At 53.3% G+C, this 26,294-nt stretch overlaps 3 protein-coding genes across 5 annotated transcripts; 1 reads left to right on the top strand and 2 right to left on the bottom strand.

The window, feature by feature from the left end:
- Positions 1–280: 280 nt before the first annotated feature.
- KAT8 (lysine acetyltransferase 8) lies at positions 281–11,088 on the top strand. 3 transcript variants are annotated; one of them, XM_025920185.2, is made up of 11 exons: positions 284–516; positions 1,845–1,919; positions 1,998–2,173; positions 6,576–6,629; positions 6,730–6,894; positions 7,748–7,837; positions 9,785–9,925; positions 10,023–10,116; positions 10,212–10,362; positions 10,510–10,664; positions 10,918–11,088. In XM_025920185.2, exons 1-11 carry the CDS (start codon positions 306–308, stop codon positions 10,980–10,982), a joined length of 1,377 nt encoding a protein of 458 aa, XP_025775970.1. In that variant the 5' UTR covers positions 284–305; the 3' UTR covers positions 10,983–11,088. The 3 variants fall into 3 exon arrangements, with proteins under 3 accessions (XP_086548456.1, XP_086548457.1, XP_025775970.1); XM_086692330.1 differs by lacking the exon at positions 10,918–11,088 and having other exon boundaries at positions 281–516; positions 10,461–10,664; XM_086692331.1 differs by lacking the exon at positions 10,918–11,088 and having other exon boundaries at positions 281–516; positions 10,457–10,652.
- A 73-nt stretch (positions 11,089–11,161) lies between these two features.
- On the bottom strand, positions 11,162–15,305 carry PRSS8 (serine protease 8). Its single transcript, XM_086692333.1, has 5 exons — positions 14,939–15,305; positions 13,040–13,202; positions 12,506–12,777; positions 12,253–12,419; positions 11,162–12,129 (listed from the first exon to the last, which is right to left on the bottom strand). The coding sequence occupies exons 1-5, from the start codon at positions 15,021–15,023 to the stop codon at positions 11,821–11,823; spliced, it is 996 nt and encodes a 331-aa protein (XP_086548459.1). The 5' UTR covers positions 15,024–15,305; the 3' UTR covers positions 11,162–11,820.
- Positions 15,306–17,408: 2,103 nt separating this feature from the next.
- On the bottom strand, positions 17,409–26,077 carry PRSS36 (serine protease 36). The gene is made up of 15 exons (XM_086692329.1): positions 26,041–26,077; positions 25,711–25,746; positions 25,457–25,492; positions 24,810–24,972; positions 24,091–24,371; positions 22,587–22,753; positions 20,902–21,151; positions 20,664–20,793; positions 20,082–20,335; positions 19,836–19,999; positions 19,211–19,448; positions 18,953–19,094; positions 18,401–18,666; positions 18,200–18,321; positions 17,409–17,931 (listed from the first exon to the last, which is right to left on the bottom strand). Exons 1-15 carry the CDS (start codon positions 26,075–26,077, stop codon positions 17,650–17,652), a joined length of 2,568 nt encoding a protein of 855 aa, XP_086548455.1. The 3' UTR covers positions 17,409–17,649.
- Positions 26,078–26,294: the final 217 nt, after the last annotated feature.

Below are 26,294 nucleotides of genomic sequence, written 5' to 3'. Positions count from 1 at the left end.
TCCTGGCTTCCTCAGGCACCAGGCCCTTTAAAAAGATCGGGCTGAGTCATCACACATCACGAAGGTCTCCTCTTTCAACTCAGGGTTCAGCCATATTTCTATACGGAAAAAAAAAAAATTCCAGTGCGATTGGCACACGAAAGGTCAAACTTGTCAGGGACCGCTAAAACGCCGCACTAACCAGTGAGCTCTTGCTACGCCACAGGCCCCGCCTTCAGGGCAGTAGCTGCCTCCGCCACGCGTCGCTGACCCGGAACTAAAAGCGCTGCGTGGCGCCGGATTCCAGCGTCATTTCCACTACGACGATGGCGGCACAGGGAGCAGCTGCGGCGGTTGCGGCGGCTACTTCAGGGGTCGCGGGGGAGAGCGATCCCGGGCCCGGGGAGAATGCGGCGGTCGAGGGGACCGCCCCGTCCCCGGGCCGCGTCTCTCCCCCGACTCCAGCGCGCGGCGAGCCGGAAGTCACTGTGGAGATCGGAGAAACGTACCTGTGCCGACGACCGGATAGCACCTGGCGTGAGGGCGGGGCCCAGGGACAGGGGGCGGGGCATGAGGGCGGGTTCTCTGAGGGGCTGACGTTGTAGGGGCGGGGCTTGAGGGAAGAGCGCGGAGTTTCCGCCCCTCCCGGGCACCGCCTACAAACCCCACCAGTCTGGCTCTCCTGGAACACAAGCAACTCCCGTTTAATTGTATGTAGAACTCCCATTCCACTTGCTTATCCAATCTTAGACTTCATTCCCTTTTTAAACAAAACCATCGTTCCTTGCTGGTCTCTCTGGTCTCTGCGACTTACTTTTCCATCCCTCTTCTACAACCGCCAGCAGAGGGGACCTACCAAAACACAAAAATGAGCTTCCTTTTTCCTTTTCTTGTCTTACTTCATCTTCAGAATAAACCCCCAATTCCTTAGAAGGACGTACATCTTTGTGACCTGTGGTTTTTAGACACCCCTAGCAAAGGCCATTGCCAGACTAGACCACACTGTACTCTCTTAAGACCACATGCCTTTTACCACCTGTGCCAAATGCTTGAATGCCCTTGCCTTTCTTGTTCACCTAGCTAGCTCCTACTCATCCTTTAACACACCATATCCCTTGTGATGCCATTACTGACTCCCTTCAGGCAAAGTGAGTCCTTCCCTTATGAATGTGCCTACAACATTTTCTTCATACCTCAGCTAGCCATAGTATATGTGACATTATGTAGTCATCGTCTGCGTCTTCCCATATCAAAGTGGGAACTTCTGGAGGGCAGGACCTCTTGTGATTCACTGCTGTGTCCTCTTTACCCAGCAATAACACAGCATAGGACCAGACACGCAGTGGTTGCCTTACTCATTTGTTGAATGGTTGGCTAGTTGTCAGGCGCTATGCTACATGCTTTAGAGGCATTAGCTCACCCTCTGAGGTGGGCACTATTAGTTCTGTTTTGTAGATGAAGAAACTGAGGCTCAACCAAAATAATTTGCACTTAAATATAGGAAGTGAGGAGCTAGAATTGTATATAAACCCAGAGCCAGCCTTCATGACTGCTGAACAAATGAGCAACTAAGTATAGTAAAACAAGCATTGTATTTGGAGCCAGACTTAAACTCAGTTAAATGTTAACTTCTTATTGTTTTTCAAATATGTGAGCCTGGGTAAGCTTCAGTTTTTCATCTGTAAAGTAAGAGTAACAGCTCCAACCTGGCCCACTTCACAGGCAGCGATTGATGGAATGACAGATGTAGACGGGTGATGTTAGCTTATGTATGTCCCTGGAATCTGGAAACTGCTCCTCAGTATGAAGGATTCTTCTTGTTCCAGCCCTGCCTTTCTGATGATCCTATCCTTTTTCTTTCACAGATTCTGCTGAAGTGATTCAGTCTCGAGTGAATGATCAGGAGGGCCGAGAGGAATTCTATGTACACTACGTGGGCTGTGAGTGACTTGGAGCTTTCTGGGCTTGGGCGGGGGAGAGGGGTGGAAGTACAGCACCCTCATGGCCTATCCTCACAGTTAACCGGCGACTAGACGAATGGGTAGACAAGAATCGGCTGGCACTGACCAAAACAGTAAAAGATGCCGTGCAGAAGAACTCAGAGAAGTACCTGAGCGAGCTGGCTGAGCAGCCTGAGCGCAAGATCACTCGCAACCAAAAGCGCAAGCATGATGAGATCAACCACGTGCAGAAGGTCTGGACCCCCTCCCTTTCCCCAAGGCCCCAGGAGGCTCAGCTGCCTCTGCCAACTTCCTTGGGTCCCAGTGCCAAAACCATAGCAGCTCCTGTTTCTTTTTTTTTCTTTCTTCCTTTTTTTTAATGTTTATGTATTTTGGCGGGAGAGAGAGAGGGAGACAGAGGATCCAAAGCAGGCTCTGCTTTGACAGCAGTGAGCCTGATGTGGGGCTCAGACCCCTGAGCCATGAGATCATGACCTGAGCTGAAGTCGGCTGCTTAACCGACTGAGCCACCCAGATGTTCCAGCAGCTCCCACTTCTTAAGCTCTTATAATGTGTAAGGGACTTTACTTAGGTTTTGTGAGATACTCTTCACAGATAAGAAAACTGAGGCTCAGAGAGGGCAAGCACTTGGCTGCAGTCTCACAGCAAGGAAATGGCACACCTGGGACTGGAACTCAGGCCTCCTGCACCAATAGCCTCCTTTGTCTCCTATTTGCTGTGCCACTGTAGACAAAGAATTGAAGTCTGAAGAGAAGGAAGAGAACATATGATATTGGGTGCTTGCTGTTGCCAAGCACCGTGCTGAGTCCTGCATGTATATAAGGTTAATGCATCCTTCCTAACAGTTCAATGCCACAGGAACAATGGTTTCTTTTTGTAGATGAGGAAGCAGGATCTGAGAGGTTAGGTAACATGCCCAAGGTTACACAGCTAGTAAAAGGGCGGACTGGAATTAGAATAATAATGGTAAACATTTATTGGCTTGTGAGCCAAAGTTATAGGCTAAGTGTTTTAATACGTGATCTCACTGAAGTTTCACAGCAGTCCTGTGAGGTAAGCATTGTTATTATCTCCAGTTTACCGGGGAGGAATAGATGGGTTTAAGAACCCAGTCGGGGGGCGCCTGGGTGGCTCAGTCAGTTGAGTGTCTGACTTCAGCTCAGGTCATGATCTCACCATTTGTGAGTTCGAGCCCCGTGTCGGGCTTTGTGCTGACAACTCAAAGCCTGGAGCCCTTTTCGGCTTCTGTGTCTCCCTCTCTCTCTGCCCCTCCCCCACTCACACTCTGTATCTCTCTCTCTCAAAAATAAACATTAAAAAAAAAAAAAGAACCCAGTCAGGAATTAGATTTGCCAACTAGATTGTCCTACTTCAGGGCACCAGCCCTTAATCATGACTTTGACATGTCCTAGAAACTTGGGCCACTTGTTCCAAAGTCTGGGTTCTTTTCACCCCTGCCCCTGGGGGATACTTTTCCCCCACTCCGAGTCTCAGTTTCTTTTTGTAAAATGGGGAGTGCAGATGAGTCCAGGGCTTATTGAGATTTCAAGGCACTTAGACATTCATTACTTTCAGCCAGTGATATTTCATCCTTCTGCGTGTTTGTTGTGTGCTTTGGGGCAATGTTTTCCCAACTGTGGGGTGCAGCTTTTAGTAGATTGCCAAATTAGTTCAGTAGGTTGTGACCAGCGTTTAAATTTGAAAATGAGAGAAAGAGGGGTGCCTGGCTGGTGTAGTCGGTAGGGCATGCAACTCTTAATCTCAGGGTCATGAGTTTATGCCCCGCATTGGGTGGAGAGATTGCTTAAAAAATAAATTGATAAAAAAATGAAAGGAAGAAATAGGATAAGATAGAAAATGTCAGAGTACGTTGTGCTTTATCAAAGGTAAGTATTATTTTTGAGAAGCACATAGAGATACACATATATGTATACACAAGCAGGTCAACTGGTTTACAGTGCTAACGGCTCTTCCTGTTGGGGGTTGTGAAAAAAAATTTTGAAATCCCTGAACCAGGAAGACCTTCAAGGTCTAAGGCAGCACTGCCCAATTGATCTTCCTGTGACAAGTGGGAATGTTTAATATCTATTGTCTGATAGAGTAGCCACTGGCCACATGTGGCAATTGAGCACTTGAAATGTGTTTGGTGTGGCTAAGAATTAAATTTTATTTAAATGTAATGAATTTAGGGGCACCTGGGTAGCTCCGTCGGTTAAGCATCTGACTTTGGCTCAGGTCATGATCTCATGGTTTGTGAGTTCGAGTCCTGTGTCAGCCTCTGTGCTGCCAGCTTAGAGCTTGTAGCCTGCTTCAGATTCTATGTCTCCGTCTCTCTCTGCCCCTCCCCTGCTCACACTCTGTCTCTCTCTCTCTCTCAAAAATAAATAAACATTAAAAAAAAAAATGTAAACAATGAGTTTAAATAGCCACTTGTGGCCAGTGGCTCTTCCGTTGGAGAACATAGGTCTCAGTATCTCTTAGTTCCTCGACCAGGTTGCACTAGCAAATTAAAATCTCAAAAATGTACCTCAAAGCTGATAGTCAGCAGGGTGGATGACAGTAGGCCAGTGGTGATAAATTCAGAGGATGGATAATCAGCGAGTTAATGAGTCAGATTCTTCACAGCTTAATTAACATTTAATTCTAAATAAACTGCAGCATTTGAAAAAGTAGTGTTTTTGTAGTTCTTTAATGCATTTGCAGGAGAGGATTGTATTTTGTGAGAGCTGGGAAGTGGGTTTTTAAAGAGGCATATGAGGAAAATCTTTCTTCCCTCATCTTTGCAGGGGTTAGGCTCAGGGTTGGACAAACGAGGGGCCTGTGCCTGACAGTGCTGAGTACCGGTTCTGTAGCCTCACCTCTCTGTGCCTTAGTTTCCTTTTTGTGCAGTATGGATAATGAGCACTCTTGTCCCTGGTTCTTTGTGAGGACTAAATGAAGTAATGCCTATGGAGTGCTTGGCACTTGGAATAAATGGCAGCTGGCTATCCCCAAGGGCAAGTGACCTCACCTCTCCCTGCCTGTTTACTTCCCTGTAAAATAGAAATAAGAATGCTCTGTTTTAGGGTGGCTGAAAAGGTTAAATGGGGCCATACAGGCAAAGTGCTTTATGGAAGGGGGTCTGGGTAAAATGCTGGCTCCTTTCTCCCTTCTCAACTATAGGGCAAGGCTGCTGTCTCCTTTAGTGTAGGTCATGAGCTTTCTTGGATCCCCCCTTCATTGTTAGGCTGTGCTTGCTTTGCTTCTACAGAGTCTGGCTTAGGAATAGGATGTGTTGTGAGTGTGACATGACTTTTAGTCCCTGCTTTCTAAGGACTTGGAAAATAGGGGAAAACAATTGGGGGCAGTTAGAGGGGATTGTTGTTAACCACTGCATTCCCAACTTGAGAAGGAGAGGGCATATTCTGTGTCAGAAGAATCCAGTCCGGTCTCCTAGAGGGGGCAGGAAGGGTGCGAGGCCTTGAAGGACAGGAAAGAACACAGTAAAAACAATTACCCATGATGGCTCATAAAACTGCCTCATCTCACACTCACCTGGCTTATGCTCTGTTTGAGGTTGAGTAAGCATTTTTTGGCAGAAAGAGGAGAGGAAACTGCATGTGCAAAGGCACGGAGGCCTCAAAAAGAGAGTTATCGATAATGTAGATTTGAAGGGGCTAAGACTGGAGGCTGGGAATCTGCAGGGGCTTAGGTAAATGTCCAGACTTGAGATGGTGGCAATGGCTATTTGGAGTTGGGCAGAGAATTCCAGAGAGGGATCAATTCCACAGATGTCAAGGAGGTAAAATTCACAGGACTCGGCCCTAAATTGAATGCCAGCTTCCTGAGAGAAGGAGTCTTAAAAGCAGACCAGGGGCACCTGGGTGGCTCAGTTGGTTAAGCATCCGACTCTTGATTTCAGCTCAGGTCATGATCTCACGGTTTGTGAGTTCGAGCCCCGCATCAGACTCTGAGCTGGCAGTGTGGAACCTGCTTGGGATTCTCTCTGCCCCTCCCCCAATTGCCTCTCTCTCTCTCTCAAATAAATAAAAGCACTTAAAAAAAAGAGCAGACCTTCTATTGGTCTTGGACAATTGGACTGAGGGGATGTGCCCAGTGAGATGGGGACCCCAGGAGGACGAATAGGTTTGTAGGGAGCACAGGTTTAGTTCCTTTCTAGACACCCAGGCACCTATGGGAGTGACCCATGGGGCAGGCAGCTCCCTGGATCTGGTGCTCAGGAAAGAGGTCCAGCCACACCAGGGAGTCTAGTGCCAGTTCCTCCTGTTTGCACAGAAGACAAGATCCATTACTCATCTGCCTCACGACAATTTTGGCAGAGCTGGTTGATCCCATTGTATAGCTGAAGGTTTTAGCCCAAGGAGACTGGAACCAGGCCCTATCCTAGCCATGTTCATCTGGCAAAAGGTCTAAACTCGGGCATCAGGGATGTGTGGGCGGGCGGGGAAAGTGAGAGAGAAGCTTGGCCCACCCAGCTTCAAAACCAGATAAAACAAGTCAGCTGTTCATGTGGTTGTTGTCATTCAGAGGATGAGGTCTGGAAGACGGGAAGGAAACACTGGGTTCTGGTTCAGGGGAGGGACGGCTTGACCTCCACTTCTGTTCACCTCTGTCCACTGCTCTGTCCTTGCCCAGACCTATGCAGAGATGGACCCCACAACAGCAGCCTTGGAGAAGGAACATGAGGCGGTAAGCAGGGGCAGGGCTCCTGCCTGCGGGTACCCCCTCTCCCAGCTTTCCTTGCTCTGACTGAGCCATCCACTGCCCTCCACTCCCACGTTACCCACAGATCACCAAGGTGAAGTATGTGGACAAGATCCACATCGGGAACTACGAAATCGATGCCTGGTACTTCTCACCGTTCCCCGAGGACTATGGGAAACAGCCCAAGCTGTGGCTCTGCGAGTACTGCCTTAAGTACATGAAATTCGAGAAGAGCTACCGCTTCCACTTGGTGAGACTGGGCCAGCTGGGTCTGGTGACAGAGGCAGGCGTGGAGGCGAGGGCTGCTGAGGCTGCAGCGATAGGGAAGAGAGACAGGTCCAGAGGAGTTGAGTACAAGGAAGAGCTGCCCGTGGGTCAAGAGACCTGGGTTCTAGGCCTGCCCTTACCTTTGCTCGAGTGACCTTGGCCAACTTGCAGCCTTTCCCCAGACCTCAGTTTCCTCTTCTGTGGAATGGGGACAGTAATCCCTGCCCTTACCACTTCTTCAGGTCAACCCAAACACCACATGTTAATCAAGGCCAGCGCAGTGCCAGGTTCCTCAGTGCAAAAGAGGAAGCAAGCATAGCCCCTGAGCAATGGGACTGTAAGGTGTGGACAGATGGGAAGCATTGGCGGGGAAGAGGGGGGAGCTGTGGCGGGGGTGGGGTTGGTGTGGGGGTGGGTGTTGCTGGAGGCTCGCATCACTAGTGCAGCAGGGAACACTAGGATATTTCCCAAAGGGTGTAACCTGAGGCAGATGTATGCATTTTAGCAATCGCCATTGTCATGGATAAGAGCGCTGGAGAGTCCTCCCAAGCCAGGCTGCTCTGAACTTGAAACCATCTAGCTGTATAATATTCAAGCCAGTTATTTAGCCTCTCTGTGCTTCTTCATCTATAAAATCTATAAAATAGCCTATAAAATAGGCTCTGTCTCCTCAGGGAGTTGGGAGGATTCCTTGACATAGGTGAGGTATGGAGCCCAGAGTCTGTAGATGGGGAAACAGAAGCAGAGACCTGTTGGAAGCCACACAGGGTTGTATGGGTGTACCTAGCAGAGAACCTCAGGGTCTCAAGCTTTTGTCTCCCCATCCCCACCCCCAGGGGCAGTGTCAGTGGCGGCAACCCCCAGGGAAGGAGATCTATCGCAAGAGCAACATCTCTGTGTACGAGGTGGATGGCAAAGACCACAAGGTGAGTTAGATGGCCGAAGTGCTGTGGGGAGGTGGGGAGAAGCACTGGCACCTCTTGGATGATCCTCGTTGTCACCAAAAGGGTAGAAGCCAGTCTTGGGACAAGCCCCCACCGGGAAAAGGCCTGTGGGCTCATGCTTAGCCTTGGTAGACACATGGCCCTGTGGTGTCAGTTTTGGGGACTGAGTTTCTGTTCTGTCCCTGAAGACTTTTCTCCTGATGGGTAGCTTAGTATTGGGCAGTTTTGACACCCAGAATAGACTGTCATGTCGGAGGGTGCTTTTAGAAGCGCTTTCTCTTTCTGCCTGAAGGAAAGGTTTCTTTCCTGGGAGGAGACTGCTTGGTGTGAGACTTTCTGCCTGAGACCAGTGTGGCTCTGACAGCTGAGTTCCTGGTTTCTGGCAGAAAGACTTCAGTGGGGGAGGGTGGGGCCTTTAGAGTCTGCTTTGCTGCAATTGAGAACCTGGCCTTTACCTGGTCAGTCTGGGAAGGTCTCACTAAGTGTCCCTGTTCCCATGGAAGGGCAGTAGAGTGTGAGGAAGAGAGGGCAGGCTTCTGAGTGGCTCCTGCTTCAAATTGTCCTGTCATTTAGTAGCTGACCTTGGACAAGTTACTTAACGTTGTTTGTTCCTGTTTCCTCATCTATAAGATAAGAGTCATGATAATGTTTACCTAATAGGGTTGTTGGTGGAACAAATGAGACAGCAATGGCAAGTAGTTAACACTGTGCCTGGCATCAAGTAGGTGCTTAGTAAACATGGGCCTTTGTTACTATTGGTGACCTCTTGGGCTCAGTCAGCCTTGTGATAAATAGCTTGGGGAATATTAGCCCTTAACCTGGCCTGAGTCCCCTGCTTTGCCTGAGCATGAACAGGGGGAGTGGCACAAAGGGCTCCAGCAGGAGGCGTGGATGTTCTTTCTAGCTCTACCCTTGGTTAACTTTGAAGACTCAGGCAAGCACTACCCCTTCCCAGAGCCTCAGTTTCTTCCTAAGCAAAGTGCACTAGCAATGCTGGGCTTCACAATTGTTGGGTCAAATAAGAGTGGGTGTAAAAGGTGTCCTAAATCAGTGGGCCTCTTGATCTGTGCCATGAAGCCACCCTCACGGTCTCATTGTCCCTTCCGATGTCGGTCTCTAGCCTGAGTGGGTATATGGGCCTCAGCAGAGTGTGGCCAAGTGGGCAGACAGCTCAGGCTTTGGAGTCAGGCTCAAAGCTCACCCATTCAGCAAACATTTACCAAGCACGAGGCTAAGCATGAAGCTTGGTGCTTGCTCTGAACAAGACAGAACTCATATACCAGTTTGAATCCTGCTGTAGCACTCAGCAGCCGTGGGACCTCATGCCAGCCATAGCTCCTCTGAGCCTCAGTTTCCCAATCTGAAACATAAGATTTAATGTCCCTGAAGATTGAACTCCTATTTAGCACTTAGAAGTGGTAACTGAGGGGTGCCTGGGTGGCTCAATCGGCTAAACTTTCAGCTCTGATTTCAGGATTATGAGTTCAAGCCCTGCTTTGGGCTCCAAAGCTGGGCATGGAACCTATTTAAAAAAAAAAAAAAAAATGGTAACTGAATGGGGCACTTGGCTGGCTATTGGTGGAGCACGTGACTCTTGATCTCAGGGTTGTGAGTTTGAGCCTTATGTTGGGTGTAGAGATTATTTAAAAATAAAATCTTTGGAAGAAAAAAAAAGGAAAGAAAAAAACAAAAAAAGAAGTGGTAACAGATTAATCTAGCTCTCTGGTTTTCAGTTTCCCTGTCCATCAGAAAATGACGGTAAGACTCCTTCCAATTCTAAATATTGTGAGGAACCTGCTTCTCACTGGCCTGGCACTGGCTGCTCTCTAATGCCTGGCACTTGCATAGCAGGGTGGCAGCCACAGCCCAGGCTGAGGTGGGAGTGTTATACCTGCTCCCTGAGCCTGCTTCCACCTCCCCACTCCTCAGATTTACTGTCAGAACCTGTGTCTGCTGGCCAAGCTTTTCCTGGACCACAAGACGTTGTACTTTGACGTGGAGCCCTTCGTCTTTTACATCTTGACTGAAGTGGACAGGCAGGGGGCCCACATTGTTGGCTACTTCTCTAAGGTGCTGGGGTGGGGAGCCCGGGTTGAGGGAGGGTGGGGACTATGAACCAGAGAAAGGACTGAGCCTCCCCAGAGGTCCTGACCACACACCCCTGTAGGAGAAGGAGTCTCCAGATGGGAACAATGTGGCCTGCATCCTGACTCTGCCCCCCTACCAGCGGCGTGGCTATGGAAAATTCCTCATTGCTTTCAGTGAGTGGTTCCTGGCCTGTCAAGGAAGGGGCCACTACGGTGGGGGTGCCACCGCAGGGCTGGGTCCTCAGAATCCTTCTTTCCACCACTGCCAGGTTATGAGCTCTCCAAGCTAGAGAGCACAGTAGGCTCCCCTGAGAAGCCACTGTCTGACCTGGGCAAGCTCAGCTACCGCAGCTACTGGTCTTGGGTCCTGCTGGAGATCCTGCGAGACTTCCGGGGCACACTGTCCATCAAGGATCTTAGGTGAGGGCCCTGGAACCCTTAAAGAGGAACCCTTAGAAGAATCTAAGGTTGGCCATGATCTTGTCTGTCTCCTTGTCCCCTTTTGCTGTCCCAGTCAGACCCCACAAGGGAACTCTCCCCAGCAACTACTCCAATCCCTTTCTGCAGTCAGATGACCAGCATCACCCAGAATGACATCATCAGCACCCTACAGTCCCTCAATATGGTCAAGTACTGGAAGGGCCAGCATGTGATCTGTGTCACACCCAAGCTGGTAGAAGAACACCTCAAAAGTGCTCAGTATAAGAAACCACCCATAACAGGTAGGGGGGCGGGGGCTGCCTAGGTTGTGTGTGGTAGGGGGTAGGTGTTGAGGAGCCAGAGCTACCTTTTTGCTGTCACGTGATCCCAAACTAGTCTGACCAGCTCCCAGGACTGAAGCCTGGGGCAGGCTAGTCATTCCCAGGCTTCCCTGCCCCCTTCCCAGGACTCAGTCTGCCCTTGTTCTCACCTAGAGGTGATACCTGGCCTGGGCCCAGAGGCCCAGCCCTGCCTCTCATGTCTGTCTCCCCACAGTGGACTCTGTCTGTCTCAAGTGGGCCCCCCCCAAGCACAAGCAAGTGAAACTCTCCAAGAAGTGAATGGCCTGTGCCCCTGCTGCTGGACCTTTATCTCCTTGTCCCCTAGCCTGTAAATATGTACAGACCTGTTTCGTCATTTTTTAAAATAAAGTAAGTTCTGCCAGTGGTTCTGGACTTTGGAGGTGGGAGGGAGAGGCTAAGAGCTGATGTTCTTTGTTGCACGCCACACACAGAGCCAGTTGTGCTCAAAACATTTTACTCCTTGTTCTTTCTACCCCTCACCCCAGATCCAAGCCCAAGCCCAGTTCCGGTGGGGGCTCAGTCCTCCGGAGTCTAGGAGTTGAGGTTCGAGGAGGGCATGGCAGCCGATGGGGCAAGATTGGGGCCTTTTCTGTTCTTGAAAACATGCTGCCCAGAGGCAGTCCCCGCTCAGAATACAGGAAGAAGGTGAAGTGATGGGGCTCATCAGGCAGAACTGGTAGGGTGCTAGAGCCAGTTCTTTAGCAGCAATTAGCTGGGCAGGTACCCAGTTTTCTAGAAACAGGGTAGGGAGCCGTGGCTCATTTTCATAGCTAAGGGTCCTTGGGGGCTCCATAGGAGCCCAGTGAGTAGGGTTGTGAACAGTAGGTGGGGGTGGCTAGAGGTCCTAGCCAATACCACAGGTAGTAAAACACCTGACTGTGGACCATAGTTGCAAAGAACAAACCCAGAAGAGTGGGCTCAAAGGTCAGGATAGTGCCCTGGACTCCACAGGGTTCTGGGAGGAAGGAGTGGCTTAAGCCAGTCCCAAGACCCAAAAGATGTCAGGGAAGGGCCAGGTCCATTCCTGGGCCAGGCATCTGTCCTTGGGAGCAGTGTGGAAGTCCTGGAAGCGGGGTCAGCTCTCAGGATGACTAGCTCAGCAGAGGAGGCCCAGGGTCAGGCCTAGTAGCAGCAGAAGGATGAGCCCCAATACGGCCTGGGCTGGGGCAGAGTTGAAGGCCTGGTGGTTGACACAAAGATGGCCATCGGGCTGAGACTCCTGGATTTGGGGCACCACACGAGGCTGGAGCTCTGTCACATGATAGTGAATCCAGGAGGCATAGCTGGAGGTCAGAGTGTATACGCCAGGCCTGTTGGGGGCCCCACAGGCATCGCCCCAGCTCACAATGCCTGCCAGGTACCAGAGGCCCCCCACAAGGCAGGAGAGTGGGCCCCCAGAGTCACCCTGAAGAGAAAAGTCATACAGTAACTGTCAAGACTAGGCCCCAGGCCTCCAGTCATCCATGCCAGCCCCATCCGGCCCTCATCTCCCAAGATGCGCTCGTCTCACTGGAACCCCTGCATTTACCTGGCAGGCATCCTTGCCCCCCTTCACATAGCCAGCACACAGCATGTCCTGCTGGATAAAGTGGGGCTCCTCAGGTTTGGCGTCAATGTTGTACAGACAGTTACATGTCTCTCGGCTGATCAGTGGCACCTCAAGTTGCTGAAGCTGCCGGGGGGCCAGGAGGCTCACTGTAGGAGCAAAAGATGCTTACCTGGGGCCTCCTACCCTAAGTCAGGCACCCCTCCATGCTTCTAGGCATCAGCGCCCACCTCACCTGAGGGTGCCACGTGGCCCCATCCAGTGACAGTACATTGGAGGCCATTGGGGAAGGAGGCGTTGGCTGCAGGGAGGCAGATGGGCCGGATGTAGCGGGAGAAGGTGACAGGGCTACTGAGACGGAGGAGTGCAATGTCACCCTGGGAGCCCTCCTGGTGGTAGCTGGAGTGGGAAATGACCTGTGCCACGGTGCGGACCTCGGCCTCAGGTGTGTAGGAGTCCAGCTGGTGGGCCCCAAGCTTTACCTCATAGTCTTCCTTGACGTGCTCCCTGCAGGCAGAGGGGCCAAGGCTGGGACCCAGGAGACCTCTCCTAGTTCCCCTGATCCCTGTGGGCTTGTTATATCCAACCCCAGATTCTGATCCCAAACTGCATGCTAGTTTTACCCTGTAACCTGTCACCTCTGACCTTCACTGCTGACTGATCCTTTCAGACTTTATTGATACCCCTCGACCCAACCCAAGAATCCCAACCTCTGGCCTAGACTGATCCACCTTTGACTTCCCCGCCATGCCCACCACCCAGCTGGTACCTTGGGAAGCAGTGAGCAGCTGAGAGCACCCACTGCTCAGACACGAGAGAACCACCACATGCGTGGGTGCCATCGTAGGTGATGCTGACCTGCCAGGGCCACTGGCCAGCGGCTGCACTGCTACCACCTGTGATGCGTGCTTGGGAGGCCACACCGCAGAAGGCTGCCCAGGGAGGAAGGGGAGGGGGTCAGGTCCTTCTGGGGCCCCCATACCAGGTCCTCAGCCCTGCCGTTCCCCATATAGCCCAGACAATCTGGTTTGGAGCTTGGGAAGTGAGTTCGCAGGAGCCAGCCACCCCTTTGTCCTTGCCCCACTGCTCACTGGGCATGGTTAGTTCTGCCCCCTTAACCACCCTCATTACCTAACCCAAGTTTCATGCGCCTTCCTTTCTCTCAGATCCTCCTACCTTCCATTCAGTCCACTCCTTACAAGTCAGAAGATCTTTATAAACCACAAATCTGATCAGGTCATACCTCAGCTTAAATCCTCCCCAGGCTCCACATTGCCCTTAAGATACATTCTCTACCTTCCATGGCACTACCATTTACTCCAGCCATCCCTCTGGACATTTACACTGGGCCACACACTTGTTTGCCTCTAGACCTTTGCTTATCCAGGTCCCTCTGTCTAGAATACCTTTCTTCATCCCTACTCTGCTATGCAGACCTATTTGCCTATGGAGACCATTCAAATGTCAGGCACTCCTTAACCTGCCCTGAGCCTGCTGGCTGAGTTAGACAATGCTGGAAGCTCCCAGGGCCCATACTTTCCCCAGCACTGCCCCATCACACAGTCATGATGGTCTATGACTGTTTCAACTGCAGCAATCTGGGCATTCCCTAGTGACAGGGACTGGAGCAGATCTCCTTGTCCCCAGTGCCGAGCACAGGGCTGGACACACAGAGTGGTGGATGTGTGTTGAACAAACAACAGGATTCCCACACTGAACATCTGGTTTCCAGGACTGCCTCACCCCCACCGAGGCTGCCGTTTGGAGCAGGACCCAACAGCCTTTCACAAAGTCACCTTCCCCGGAGCAGGGAAAACTGCCCAGCCAAGCTCCTCCTTCTCTCCTCATAATAACTACAATAGCTACTATTTAGTGACTGTTCAAGCAATGCCAGGCTGGGAGAGGGCTTTCACTTCTATCTCCATGACTCCTCACTGGGCCCCAGGAGACAAACATAACCAACTTCCATTTTTGAGGTGAGGGGACTGGCCAAGGATACATAGCCAGTAGTGTCTGGTGAAGTGGGAATTGAAAACCAGACTCAGAGTCAAGTGGTAAGCCTTAGAAGAAAGGAAACCTCTGGTTCATTTTCCTCAAAGGACCCACCTTTGGAATCAGATCTGGGTGTAAAATCTCAGCGACACCTCTTATTGGCTGTGTGCTCTTGGCTAAGTCACTTCACTCTCTACCTCAGTTTCTTTCTCCGAATAATTAGGGCTCTAATCCCCATCTTTCAGAACTAATGGGGGGATTTACATAAGGTAATAAGAGTGGGTGAGATGGCCCTACAGAGAGGGTCAGGCACTCATGAAACACTCCATTGGAATCTGAATCCCGGTTCCCTTCCTTTCCCCTCCCCCATGCAAGGCTCACCTTCCTCCCCATCAGCTCCTGGAGGGAGAGAGCAAGAGGAAAGGGTAAACAGGAAAGACCAGAGTTCCCAGGCCCCTTAGCACCTACCACTTCTCCAGAGGACGGTCCTCCCCACCCCCTTGACTCCCCGGAGGCCGAAGCTGAAGGGAGAGACAGAGGCCAAGATCTAGGGAGGCTGAAGCTGGGGGATTCTTGAGCCCAGGATAAGGGATGTGCCCAGAAAAAGATTATAGCCTCAGTTTACGTGCACCACCCCTTCCCTGAGCCCCACACTCTCTGACCCTCACATACTCACCAAGACCGGACCGGAATAATCCAAGTAAAAGCAGAATGGCCACAGCCTCCAGCTGTCTAAGTCCCAGGCCCGCCCTGTGGGCCATGGCCCAGAACCAGGGCCCCTGGGGAGACACCAGGCACCCAAGGGAAGGGACCTGGGGTTGGTTTCGAAGGCAAGATCCAGGTGTCGGGCCCAGTGGGAAGGGATCCTAGAATCCGCGCTGGGAAGGGGGAAGAGATGTCCAAGGCAAGAATAAGGCACAAAGGGAGACGTTGGGGTTTCCGCAGCTGCCAGTGAGGACACGTCTCCCGCTCGGTCTGGCTACGTAGAGACCTTCCAGAGTGGTGGATCCGTGGAGAAAGGCACCTACCTGCCTGCCCCTCCCCTAGCCCCGCCCTCCTCACTTAGCTCCGACAGCTTTTGTTGCCAACACAGTCCTAAGTCCTCCCAGACCCCTAGGCCCTGTGTGTGTGTGTGTGTGTGTGTGTGTGTGTGTGCGCGCGCGTGCGCGCGCCAGGAGGGACTGGAAACCCCTGACAGCTGCACTCCTTAGAGTGTGACCCAACTGCCGTTTGCCCCAAGTCTTTCAGGTCTCCCAGACCAGTTATGTCCCCCAGGGCCTGGCCCAGCCTTTGTTGTCCTGGGGCCACCGTGCTCCTCCTTTCTTTCCTCCTTCAGCCTGGTATCTGAGCTCAGGACACCTGGGTCTGCCCTGGACCTGCCGTTTCAGGCCCTTCTATAGAGACTGCGGCCTCCTCTGTGTGTGGTGAGGTGTGGTGAGCGCGACTGGCAGTGCCAATCATCTCATAAATATTTCCTGAGTGCCTACTATGTTCCAGGCACAGGAGACAAAACAGACACCATCTCTGCCTTTGCTGAGCTCACAGTGAAGTTAGAGGTGACAGTTTTGAATCAAATAATCACATAGCAATTATAGAATAATTTCAAGCTAGGCCCTCTGATAAAGAAGAACGGGTGCTCTGGGGGCCTGTTCGCAGGAGCCTGACGTAGGCTGGCATAAAGAAGGGTTCCTCAAGAAGGTGCTGTTACAACTGAGGCCAAAGGAGCTATGAAAGAGTGTTAAGGCAAATATGGGAGGAGAGTGGTCCAGGGAAAGTCTCAGGTGGAGGGTGCAGGTGGCACAGGTCCAGGAGAAGAAAGCGCATGTGACCGGGTTGGGGTCAGGTTCATCCTAAATCAGTGTATAAGTCTGTGGACAACTGGGCATGTGTGTTGGCTTCAAGCCTCAGAAAAACAGACCCCACTTCCCCACCTAATTTCCATAAGACTGGGGACCTCCCAGCCAAAACTTTGGGGCTCCTCCTGGAGGGCAAGGAATTCCTGGAGTGGGTGAGGGGCTAGAAGCTAACTGGCTAACTCGGAGGGAGTCTAAGCCAGGGAAGAGGGAGCAACATTGGACGCTGTGGTGGGTTTGGGGAGAGGATGGGTGTATTAAATGTTTATGGGGAATGGCATATGGGTGACTGAATATGGGACACAGGTGGGGATGTATGTCCTTGTGGAGATTCATGGGAACATTCTCTTTGGGATCTGGCAGCTAATGATAAGCCTGTCCCTTTAAGAACCTCTGCCCCTCTCCAAAATCTCCCAGGAACTCCCTGCTTCCCCTCCCCCATCCTCTGCCCACTCTACCTATAGATGGTGACTCCAGCCCCTGAGGTGACCGCTCTGCCACCCTTATCAGCCGGCTTCCGCCCTAGCACTTCCCCTTCCCCGGGTCTTCATTTGCCCTTCTTCTGTACTCAAACATCAACCTTTTCCATGACCTATTCCTGATGCCCAGCCAGGGGTGTTCCCCACTACACTGGGAGCACTTCATGGACTTATCTATCAGACCCCAGACCCCATGACTTAGTAGTTAACAGGGAATGTGGTTGAATTCATGCAGGGGGGTGCACTAGTAAACGGTGGGTGAGGTAGTGGGATGTACATACAAGGACACATGCTGGTGCCCAAACTCTGGAGGCACTGGGCAGGATATGAAAGTGGACCCTTGAAGGGTCCCACATAAGTGTCATGTGTGTGCACCGGGGGCACTGGAGGTGTACACTCTGGGGCATTCATCAGGGTGTGTTTAGGAGGGGTAGCTGTCTGTAGATATAGGATAAGGCAGACAGACCCTCTGCACTCCCAGACTCCTGGACTCTTCCTCTAACACTCACCCTCAGTCTGGGAGGGGTGGAGGATGGCAGGGGGCAGAGAGAGAAGGGAAGTAGGGTCTGAGCTAGGGCTGAAGTGTCTATCAGGTGCTAGGGATGCTGATTCCACTGGGGAGGTGACACACACCCAGCTGCCACCCAACCTCCCCCGCCCTGGGGCAGGAATGAAGGACAGCTGCCACGTTATCAGGGACACATTTCCTGGGAGCCCAAGGCCTGACTCACAGAGACCCAGAAGGGATGGGCCCTATCCCTTGGGCTTCCCCCAGCCCCTCAGCCTTCCCCCAGCAATGCCACAAGGCCACGTGTCTGTGTTTACACCTTTATTGGCCGCTTCCCACTGCCCCCAAGGATTCCCATGCCCAAAATAGCCAGGCACAGAGGCCCAATAATCCGAAGCCGCTGCAGTCCGGGTGGGTGGGGCCCTCTGGAGGTTCCGGGTAGGGAACAAAGCCGGTTAGGCCACATTCCAGCCCTACAGGGCGGGAAGTGGAGGGCTGGAGGGGGTGGAGGAGGAGAAGGAGAGGCGGCCAAGGGACCCAGGCCCCCTCAGCCCTGGATCAGGGGGAGCAATAGTAGCAGCAGGAGCAGAGCAGCCTGAGGGGAGCCTGAGGCCCTTGCCAGGTCGGCGGGGCAGAGGTCGCTGCCTTCAGGGGGCCAGTGGGGGTAGCCATTGGGAGGCAGGAAATGGGCCTCCCCTACTGTCTGGGCGATCCAGGCTTCTTCAGGGCCAATGGCAGCAAATAGCTCCTGGCTCCCTCGAACAGCCATGCCCATGAGGACCCAGGAGCCTCCCTCGGTCTGGCACAGGAGCGGAGGTGCTGAGGTCACCTGCAGTGTCAGGGCCAAGCCCAAAAGGGTCTCTTACCCTTCCTTCTGATTCACCGCACCTTCTCCTTAGAGTCCAACCACAAAGCACTACTTCTCTACATCCTTAGGCATCCAGGCCCCTGGTCTCTCTCCGAGGTCCAGCTAGGAAGCACACTTCTTCCCATTTGGGGCCCAGCACTCAAGAATTCCAACCCTGCTCTCTCTCTAGGGTCCAGCTGCCCAGCACTGCCTCTCCCCTCCCTGGACCAGGACGCCCAGGCCCCTTTACCTCACACCTATCCTCTTGACCCTCTGAATACAGAACACAGAGAGTCCCAGGAGGCAGAATGCCTTGATAGAGACAGTGACAGAGTCGTGGCGTCAAGATGGAGACAGCTGCAGCCACAGGAACTAGAGAGAGGAGAGCGGGTTGTCACAGGGATTCTGGCCTTCAGTCACCTCTCACACCCAGGACCCTGGGCTCTCTCACCTCGGTCTCGGGGGTCCTTCCAGCCCAGCACCCAACAGCTGGCCCCCAGGGGGATACCCCCTGGGTGAAGGCAGATGGGCAAGGCTGATGGCGAAGGTTCCACCCGGGAGCTCAGCTCCAGGAGGGCAAGGGGGGGCCTAAGTCCCAGGTGTCGGGGCAGACGGATGCTGATGACCAACCGGGATACCTGGTGGCCCTGTGGGAGGGGGCTAGCCCCTGCCCGGCCCAGGTACACTTCAATATAAGGCACTGTTGTAAAGCCCGGCCTGTTGGAACAAAGCCCAATGTGACCTCCTGCTCCCCGAATTGCTATAAAGTCCTGCCCAATCCAGAGGACAGGGCAGAATGAACTCCAAGGTCATTCCACTAGCTTCTTCATTATTCCTCTTTCCAAATTTCTCTTCTATCTCAAAACACTTGTAGTGGTTCCCTTTACTGTAAGAGCCCTAAAGGGATTATATCCCACTATTTTAAAAGTCCTTTTGAAAAAAAAAGTTCCTTTGCCCATCTTTCCATTTCTTCCCTCTTGCCCAAGAGATGGGTGAGACCCACCTGAGGACACAGTGAGTGGCTGCCACGACCCAGCCTGGGGCCACTAGGATCCCAGCGCAGACTTGATTTCCAGCCACATGCACTTCTGCCAGCCAGGGCCACAGGATACCCATCACAGCTGGCTCTGGCCGCAGGCCACAGGCTAGGGGAGAGGAGGTGACCACCTAAGTGAGGGCTCCACAGCTGACCCCTGAAGGGTCTGCCATGGATCTTAGCACACGCAGGAGCCCCAAAGCCCTCTAAGTCCTAAGCCCTCACCACCATGTTCTGTGTGAGGGGGACAAGCCTGTGTCTCAGTCTCCTCCCCCTCAGGGCCCCAGTCCCAAGTCAGCTGGTCTTCCAGGTAGGCTCCCCGAGTCACATGGCTGATCCATGGGCCATGGGTCTGCAGGGGGTAGAAGGCTCTGGGACGTAGGCAGCCCCTGGAGAAGTCGCTGATTCCAGCCAGGAACCAGGTCCCCTCTTCCTGGCACAGAAGGCTCCAATGAGAGTAGTTCTGCAGCAAGAGCATGTGCAAGTTGATGAGAGGCTATCAGAGGTCCTGGGGCTTTCCTGTACTCCTCTCTCTCTCTCTCTCTCTCACTCAGACAAAACAAGTCCCACCTCCTCCAAGCCAGGCTCCAATAGTAATCTGTGTAAGAAGTCAGCCCTCACTTTAAGATTCTCTTTAAATCTAGGGGTAGCAAGAAGGTCAGACATCGCCCAGGGCCCGTCTCAGGCCCCTCCCCAAAGTCCTCCAGGGCCAGGCTCCGCCCCCAGCGAGAGGCCCCGCCTTAATCCCGTCCCTGCCCGCAGAGTGCTCGGCCTCATTCCTAGTTCTTCTCAGACCCTGCCCTGGCAACCACTCGCATTAAGACCCGCGGGACCCGCCCCCGTCGCTCACCCAGCAGCGGCCCGCCTCCTCCTCTTCCTGGTAGGCGGGGCAGAGCGCGTGTGGAGGGTCTCCTGGCGGCGGCACTGACTCCCCCTGGCGGCCATACAGGCAGTGACACCACCAGCCGCCCAACAGCTCCGCCTCAAGCAGTGTGCTGGGTCCGGGCTCAGGTTCTGGAAGAGAAAAGAAAGGGAGCCTGCGCTGCAGAGGAGTCCGGCCCGGCTCCGCCCAGTCCTGCGTGGGGCCCCTGCTCACCCCCGCGGCCCCAGCGCGCCAGGCGGCAGCGGCTCCTGGGCAGGAAATAGTGTTCTGGGTGAGGTAGGCACACTGGCCTCAAGGCGGTGCTCAGGTTCACCGGCGTTTGCAGCTGCAGCAGCGCCAGATCCGAGGTGTCGTCCCATGAGGCATTCTCGTGCGGCATGAAGCGTGCCACCAGCTCTGCGCGCGGACGCGAGGGCAGTAGCACGCGCCAGTTGTCTAGGTCTCGGGGCAGGTCTGAGTTGATGGGGCTGCGGGTTGGGGGAAACTGGGACGTGGGCCACATCCTGCGCACTCGGCTCAAACCCACACATGTCTGGCTTGGACTCTGGATTTCCAGAGAACCCGGCATCCTTGATAGAATTTATACTACCCCGTACTCGCCCCCAGTAGACTAGGATCCCGCTTTGCAAGCTGGATCCTACACCTGCCTGTGAAACCCCGCACTCCAGACCGATGTGCCCTTCCACCCCTACTCCTACCCTACCCAGGGGAAGGGCTGGGGACAGGTCGATAGTGTCTCAGGCCGATGGTGGGGGGGGGAGGGGAAAAAAAATCTAAGACTGCGTTTTCACTCACTCCAGAAAGCAGCTGGCAGGTGCCAAGACCCAGCTTTCAGACACCAGCGCCCCATGGCAGGGTCTGGATCCTGGCACCATCACCCGTGCCTCCCAGGGCCAGGTTCCTGGCCTTGGTGCCTTCCCGCACTCTGAGGGGTGAGAGACTTGGGTCAGGGGGCCTCCCAGGCCACCAGCAGTTTCCACCCCAACTCAAATCTTCCATGTCCAGGTGACATCTAGGGGTCCTTCTCCCTTACCTGGCAGGGCAATGGTGCAGTTCTCATCCGTGGGCTCCCAGGGACCTGGCTGGGGCTCCCAGGACTGGGTGGGAAAGGCAGGCCCAGGTTCTGAGCCCATCACCTGTTCCCGTATCCATGCCTCATAGGGGGCCACAGCAGTGAAGACTCCAGGGCGGTTCCTCCGTCCACAGCCAAAGCCAAAGCTGGTGATTCCTGCCTGGAACCATTGGCCGCCTTCCTCACAGACCAGGGGGCCCCCAGAGTCTCCCTGATAGTAGATAATTCAGTGTCAGGGGATCAGCCCAGGTACCCACCAGCTTATACTAGGCCACCTCACAAAGATTCTAAACCTCTTCTTGTTGCCAAACATAGAGCCACCTTCTGGAAACTGGCCCTGGCTGTACTTGTCCTCTGCATTCCCTGCAACTCTAAACAGAAGAAAGCTTTCTAAGGCAGAAAGGCTGATGAGCAGCCAAAGCCAAAGGCAGCAAGCTAATGCATTAAAGGCCACGTTAGAGAGGCCTTCAGGTCTCATTCAGAGCCAACTGATTCTTGTTCAATAAATGGCTCAAATAGGGGTGCCTGGGTGACTCAGTCGGTTAAGGGACCAACTCTTGGTTTTGGCTCAGGTGATGATCTCATGGTTCGTGAGTTTGAGCCCTGCATCTGGCTCTGTGCTGGCAGTGTGGAGCCGGCCTGCTTGAGATTCTCTCTCTCCCACTCTCTCTCTCTGCCCCCCCCCCTGTCTCTCAGAATAAACTTTTAAAAATTAAAAAATAATTAAATTAAATATTCAATTTTTCAGTTACACTAGCCACATCTCAAATGTTCAATAGCCAATGTGGCTAGTGGCTATCATACTGGACATCACAGGTATAGAACATTGTAGGAGGTTCTAATGGACAGTGCTTGGTTTAGAGGAATTTGAATTGTTTGCAATCCTGTCCAAGAAGGCAGGGGATTATGTCCCTAGGTCTTGGAACCTCGTAATTGGGAGGGACGCTGAAGACTATCTAGCTTGAATTCCCATCACCACCATTCACGCTTGAGTGCCCTCAAAAATGTGTGCCATTGGAGGAAAGTTCCTGGGGGAAATGGTTAAAATATACTATGTTTTGTTTTCAGCAAGATATCTGGAAAATTCTCATCTGTGAGGAATTAATTCATTTTTTAAAATGAACCTACTAAGTAATAGGTGCTGTGCTATGGACTGGGATGGGGGATAATAATAATAGCTAATGCTTATTTGAACTCTTATTAAAGACCAGGCACTGTCCTAAGTGCTTTTATATATACAAATTCCTATAATCATCATAGCCACCCTATGAAGTAGGGTGAAGCCACCTATAAAGTATCAACTCCATCTTCCAGATGAGAAAGTCTGAACATATGGAGGTAAATAACTTAGCCAAGGGTACACAGCTAGTAAGTGGTGGTGCTGGACTTCCAACCGGGCTGACTCACTCTGGAGTCTTGGCAGGTAACCTCCACACTGTGCTGCCATAAGTAACAGTGCCCTCTTGTTGAGCCCCAAGTTCTGTCCATTTATAATCTTCTCATCAATCCTATCCGTTGGCAATCTTGCCCTCTTTTTGCAGATGAGGCTCAGAGACATTGAGAGAGATATTTGTCTATTCCTCATGCTTCCTATTGGTCAGGGCTCTGCCTGGCCCTGTGAGGCAGATGCAGGGGCCTCCCCTCACCTGGCAAGTGTCTCTGCGGCCCTCCGGGTAGCCAGCACACAGCATCCCTGGCAATAGCTGGAAAGTGAGGTTGAACGGGCCAGGCCGGCTATAGAGACACTGACAGGCGGCCTCTCCCAGCAACCTGAGCTCCACTTCTTGTAGCGCCCACGGGAGAGGCAGGGGGTCTGCAGGTCGAACCAGAGAGCAAATGCTGTGAGGCAGATAGGAAGTCCCCTGTGCCCCAGCTCGGCTTAATGCCCTTCAGCTGCCTCCTGGACATCTACTTAGATACCCCATGGCACCCTGGCCTGCTACACTCAAAACTAGTCATTGTCACCTCCTGCTCCTCTCTGTTCTTCCTATATCCTCATCTCAGGAATGGCCCTATCAAGCACCTAGTGAGAGCCTCCACGGATGGTTGTGCAGTGAGAGCAGTATCCAGACAATAAACGAGGCCTGTGCGGGCTAAAATCACTAAGATCTGAGCCCTGACATGGGCTGTGTCAATCTTGAGAGGGCACGCTTTTCAACAAAGGTGCCATGTAGACTAAGGTGTGGTCCTGTACCAAGCTGCCAAGCATGGAAGCTGGGTTGTCAGCTGTGACCCCGTCTCAGCTTCCTCTCCCCAATCAGTTCCCAAGTCCTGAAAACCTCTCATTTGTGACTTCTTGGAATTGTCACTGCAACTGCCCTAGTTCAGAAGGTACAACTTTGGGCCTGGATGATTGGCCCAGGCTCCTCACTGGTGCCTGCCACAAGGAGGTGTTCAAGAAATACCTGTTGAATGAAGGAAAGATGAACTGAACAAATGAATGAGTGCAAGTAGGGAGAAGACAGGAGGTGGGAAAGTAGAGAGATGAGTGAAGGGAGGGGAGGGGAGGACGGGAGGAAGAGGGACAGGGGAATGGAGGGCAGAAGCTGACATTGCTGAACGCTTAGGATATGCCAGGTGCTGTGCTTTAGTGCACCATCACCTAGGGCAAAAATATCTGAAGTACATTAATAACTGCTGTTAGGCATTGTGCTATAAACTTTACATGGATTTTCTCATTTAATCCTTAACCCAACAACCCCACGAACTGGGCACTATTTTTTCCTTAATTTTCAGAGGAGGAAATGGGTTGGATGAAGTGGTTTGTCTGAAATAGCCGAGCTAGGATGGGAACCCTATTCAGATCCCATATCCAGGAAAGGAAACAACAACAACAACAACAAAAACCTGGAAGGAAAGGTGAGGAGGGAATCGGGGTGGATGAGTCAGTAGTCTTAGTTTGAGAGCCCTTGGGGAGAAGGATAGATGGACAATTGCACAGCATTTACCTGCGGCGTGGCAGAAATCTGCGCTCCAAGACCCCACCCAAGGCCCCACTCGGTGGGCCCCGCCTCCTGAACCCCCGCCCTGAGGGCCCACCCACCCAGGGCCCAGCTTTTAGGACTCGCCCCGAGGTCTTCCCCCAAGGACCACTCAGTAGGCTCCACCTCTTCGGTAACCTGCTTCCCGGGACCCCTTCACCTCACTCACCCGCTTCCTGGATGTCCCCCCAGCCAGTGGCCCAGCAGGGAGTGCCATGAGCGAAGCGGTGCGAGGCCCGCGGCAGGCAGATCGGCCGCACGGCGGGGCCCAGCCGGGCGGGCGAGGCCAGGCGCAGCAGGGCCAGGTCTGCGCCCAGTTCCACGCTGCTGTAGTTGTCCGGCACGAGGATGGCGGCCACCGCGCGGGCGTGCGCGCTGTCCAGAGGCCCGTCCTGGGAGTGCACGCCCAGCAGTACCGACCACTCGGTCGCGGGCTCCAAGGTCCCGTTCCTGCGCGGAGGCCCAGGCAGGAGGAGGTTAGGTTGACCCCAAGGTGGGGACAGACTCTCGTGGGGATGGGATCTCGCTCAGAGCAAGGGAGAAGGTGGGATCAGGAGCAACCCAGGAGGGGCAGAGTGGGATCCAGATTAGGGGCTAGGGCGATCCAGGTTGAGATAGATTCCCAAAAAGGGGAGGAGTGGATGCGATTTGGGGATGATTGGGGGACATTGGAAAGACGGAATTCAGACCCGGATATTTGGTGGAGCGGTGGGTCGAGTCTGCAGGTGGCGTCCACCGTATTCAGAACAAGGATACCCTCTAAGAGAACTTCGAGGTTGGGCAGGGAGACTGGTGCAGCTCGGTTCCAAGTTGGCGGTGAGTGCATGGGATCAAGCTGCGGGGCTGGCTTGACTTTTGAAGAGGGTTTGGACGTGGGCGAATACTCACGTCACGAAGCAGTGAGCAGCGGAGAGCACCCAGGAAGGGGCGATGAGGGAGCCCCCGCAGATGTGGCCACCCCTCTGATGCAGGCTCACCTGCCACGGCCAGCTGCCTGGCTGCGCTTCTGAGCCCCCCATGATTCGGGTAGAGGGCTCAGGGCGGCCGCAGTCTGCAATGGGGTACCATGGAGGTCATAGCCTGCCTGGTCCCTAGGCACGAGGCCCAGGTAACTCAAGACAAAGCCCTGTCTCCCGCGCGGCTTCAGTTTGCACCTCTGAACAAAGAACAAAGAGGACTTAGGCACTTTTTTTTTTTAATGTTTATTTATTTTTAACAGAGAGAGGGAGAGAGGAGAGAGAGAGAGAGAGAGACAGAGCATGAGTGGGGCAGAGGCAGAGAGAGAGAGAGAGAGAGAGAGAGAGAGAGAGAGAGAGAGAATCTGAAGCAGGCTCCAGGCTCTGAGCTGTTAGCCCAGAGCCTGACACGGGGCTCTAACTCAGGGGCTCTAAGTCACCAACCAGAGATCATGACCTGAGCCAAAGTGGGACCCTCAACCGACTGAGCCACCCACGTGCCCCAGGACTTCCACCTTCCTCACTGCCTAGCCAGGCTTAACCTTCTTTAAGATCTGAGGAACCCCCACTCTTCCTTACCTAGATCTTCAGGTTCTTCTTGGGTAGGACTGAGAGCTGGGAGTTGGAGGGTAAAGAGAGGAATGTACTGGTGACTTCCAGTCCCTGACACTTCCCAGTCCCCATCTTCCTGTTCTCCCTCCCCTACCTCTCTCCCTTTCCCCAGTTCTCGGTTCTTTCACCATCCCCTTGGAGCACCCATGCTACCCCTCCCATCTTTTCTGCCTCCCATGTGATACACCCCCCACCCCCACCCCCCAGTCCAACTGCCTTACCTGAGTCCTGGAGAGCTCCTGGGATGGGGCTGATGGCTGGAAAGAGGGAAGCAGGAAGAGGCTGGAGACCTATAATTTGATGAGCCCTCCCTGCCTCCCTGCCCCCAAGCTTTAGAGCTACGCCATCTCCCCTGGCATCCAGGCCCCTTTCCCCTCTGGTAGGCTATTCTTCTCCCTTCTGACACCTCACTCCCTCATTCTTCCTGATGTCTTCCTCTCTTTCCTCCTCTGACACCCCACTACCCACACAGAACCCAGGCGTTCTGCTTTCCAGCTTCCCAGATACTAAGGCCCAGGTCCCTTGCAGCCATCTCTTATCCCCTGAGTTACCAAGGATCACAAATGGAAGGAGCAGGTGCTGGGACATGGCACATTTGAGTCAGCTGGAGGCACGGAGATGGGCGAAGTTCTGCTCCCAGCCACAGCTCTGTCACTGCCTAAGCAGCCTGTGACTCCTGATGGTCCCAGGAGCCGCCCCACCCTCCCTGGCTGGAGCCCATCTCCGGCAATCTGAGAGGATCTAGGGCTGGAAAGGGGAAGCAGGGAGCCTAGAGGCCCCACCCAGAGCCCTGTGAGCATCTCAT

This window comes from Puma concolor, chromosome E3 (genome assembly GCF_028749965.1).
Source record: "Puma concolor isolate L17-30 chromosome E3, mPumCon1.1.hap2, whole genome shotgun sequence".
Taxonomy (NCBI): Eukaryota; Metazoa; Chordata; class Mammalia; order Carnivora; family Felidae; genus Puma; species Puma concolor.
Note: the sequence above shows the minus strand (reverse complement) of the source record. Positions and strands in the feature narration are given on the sequence as shown.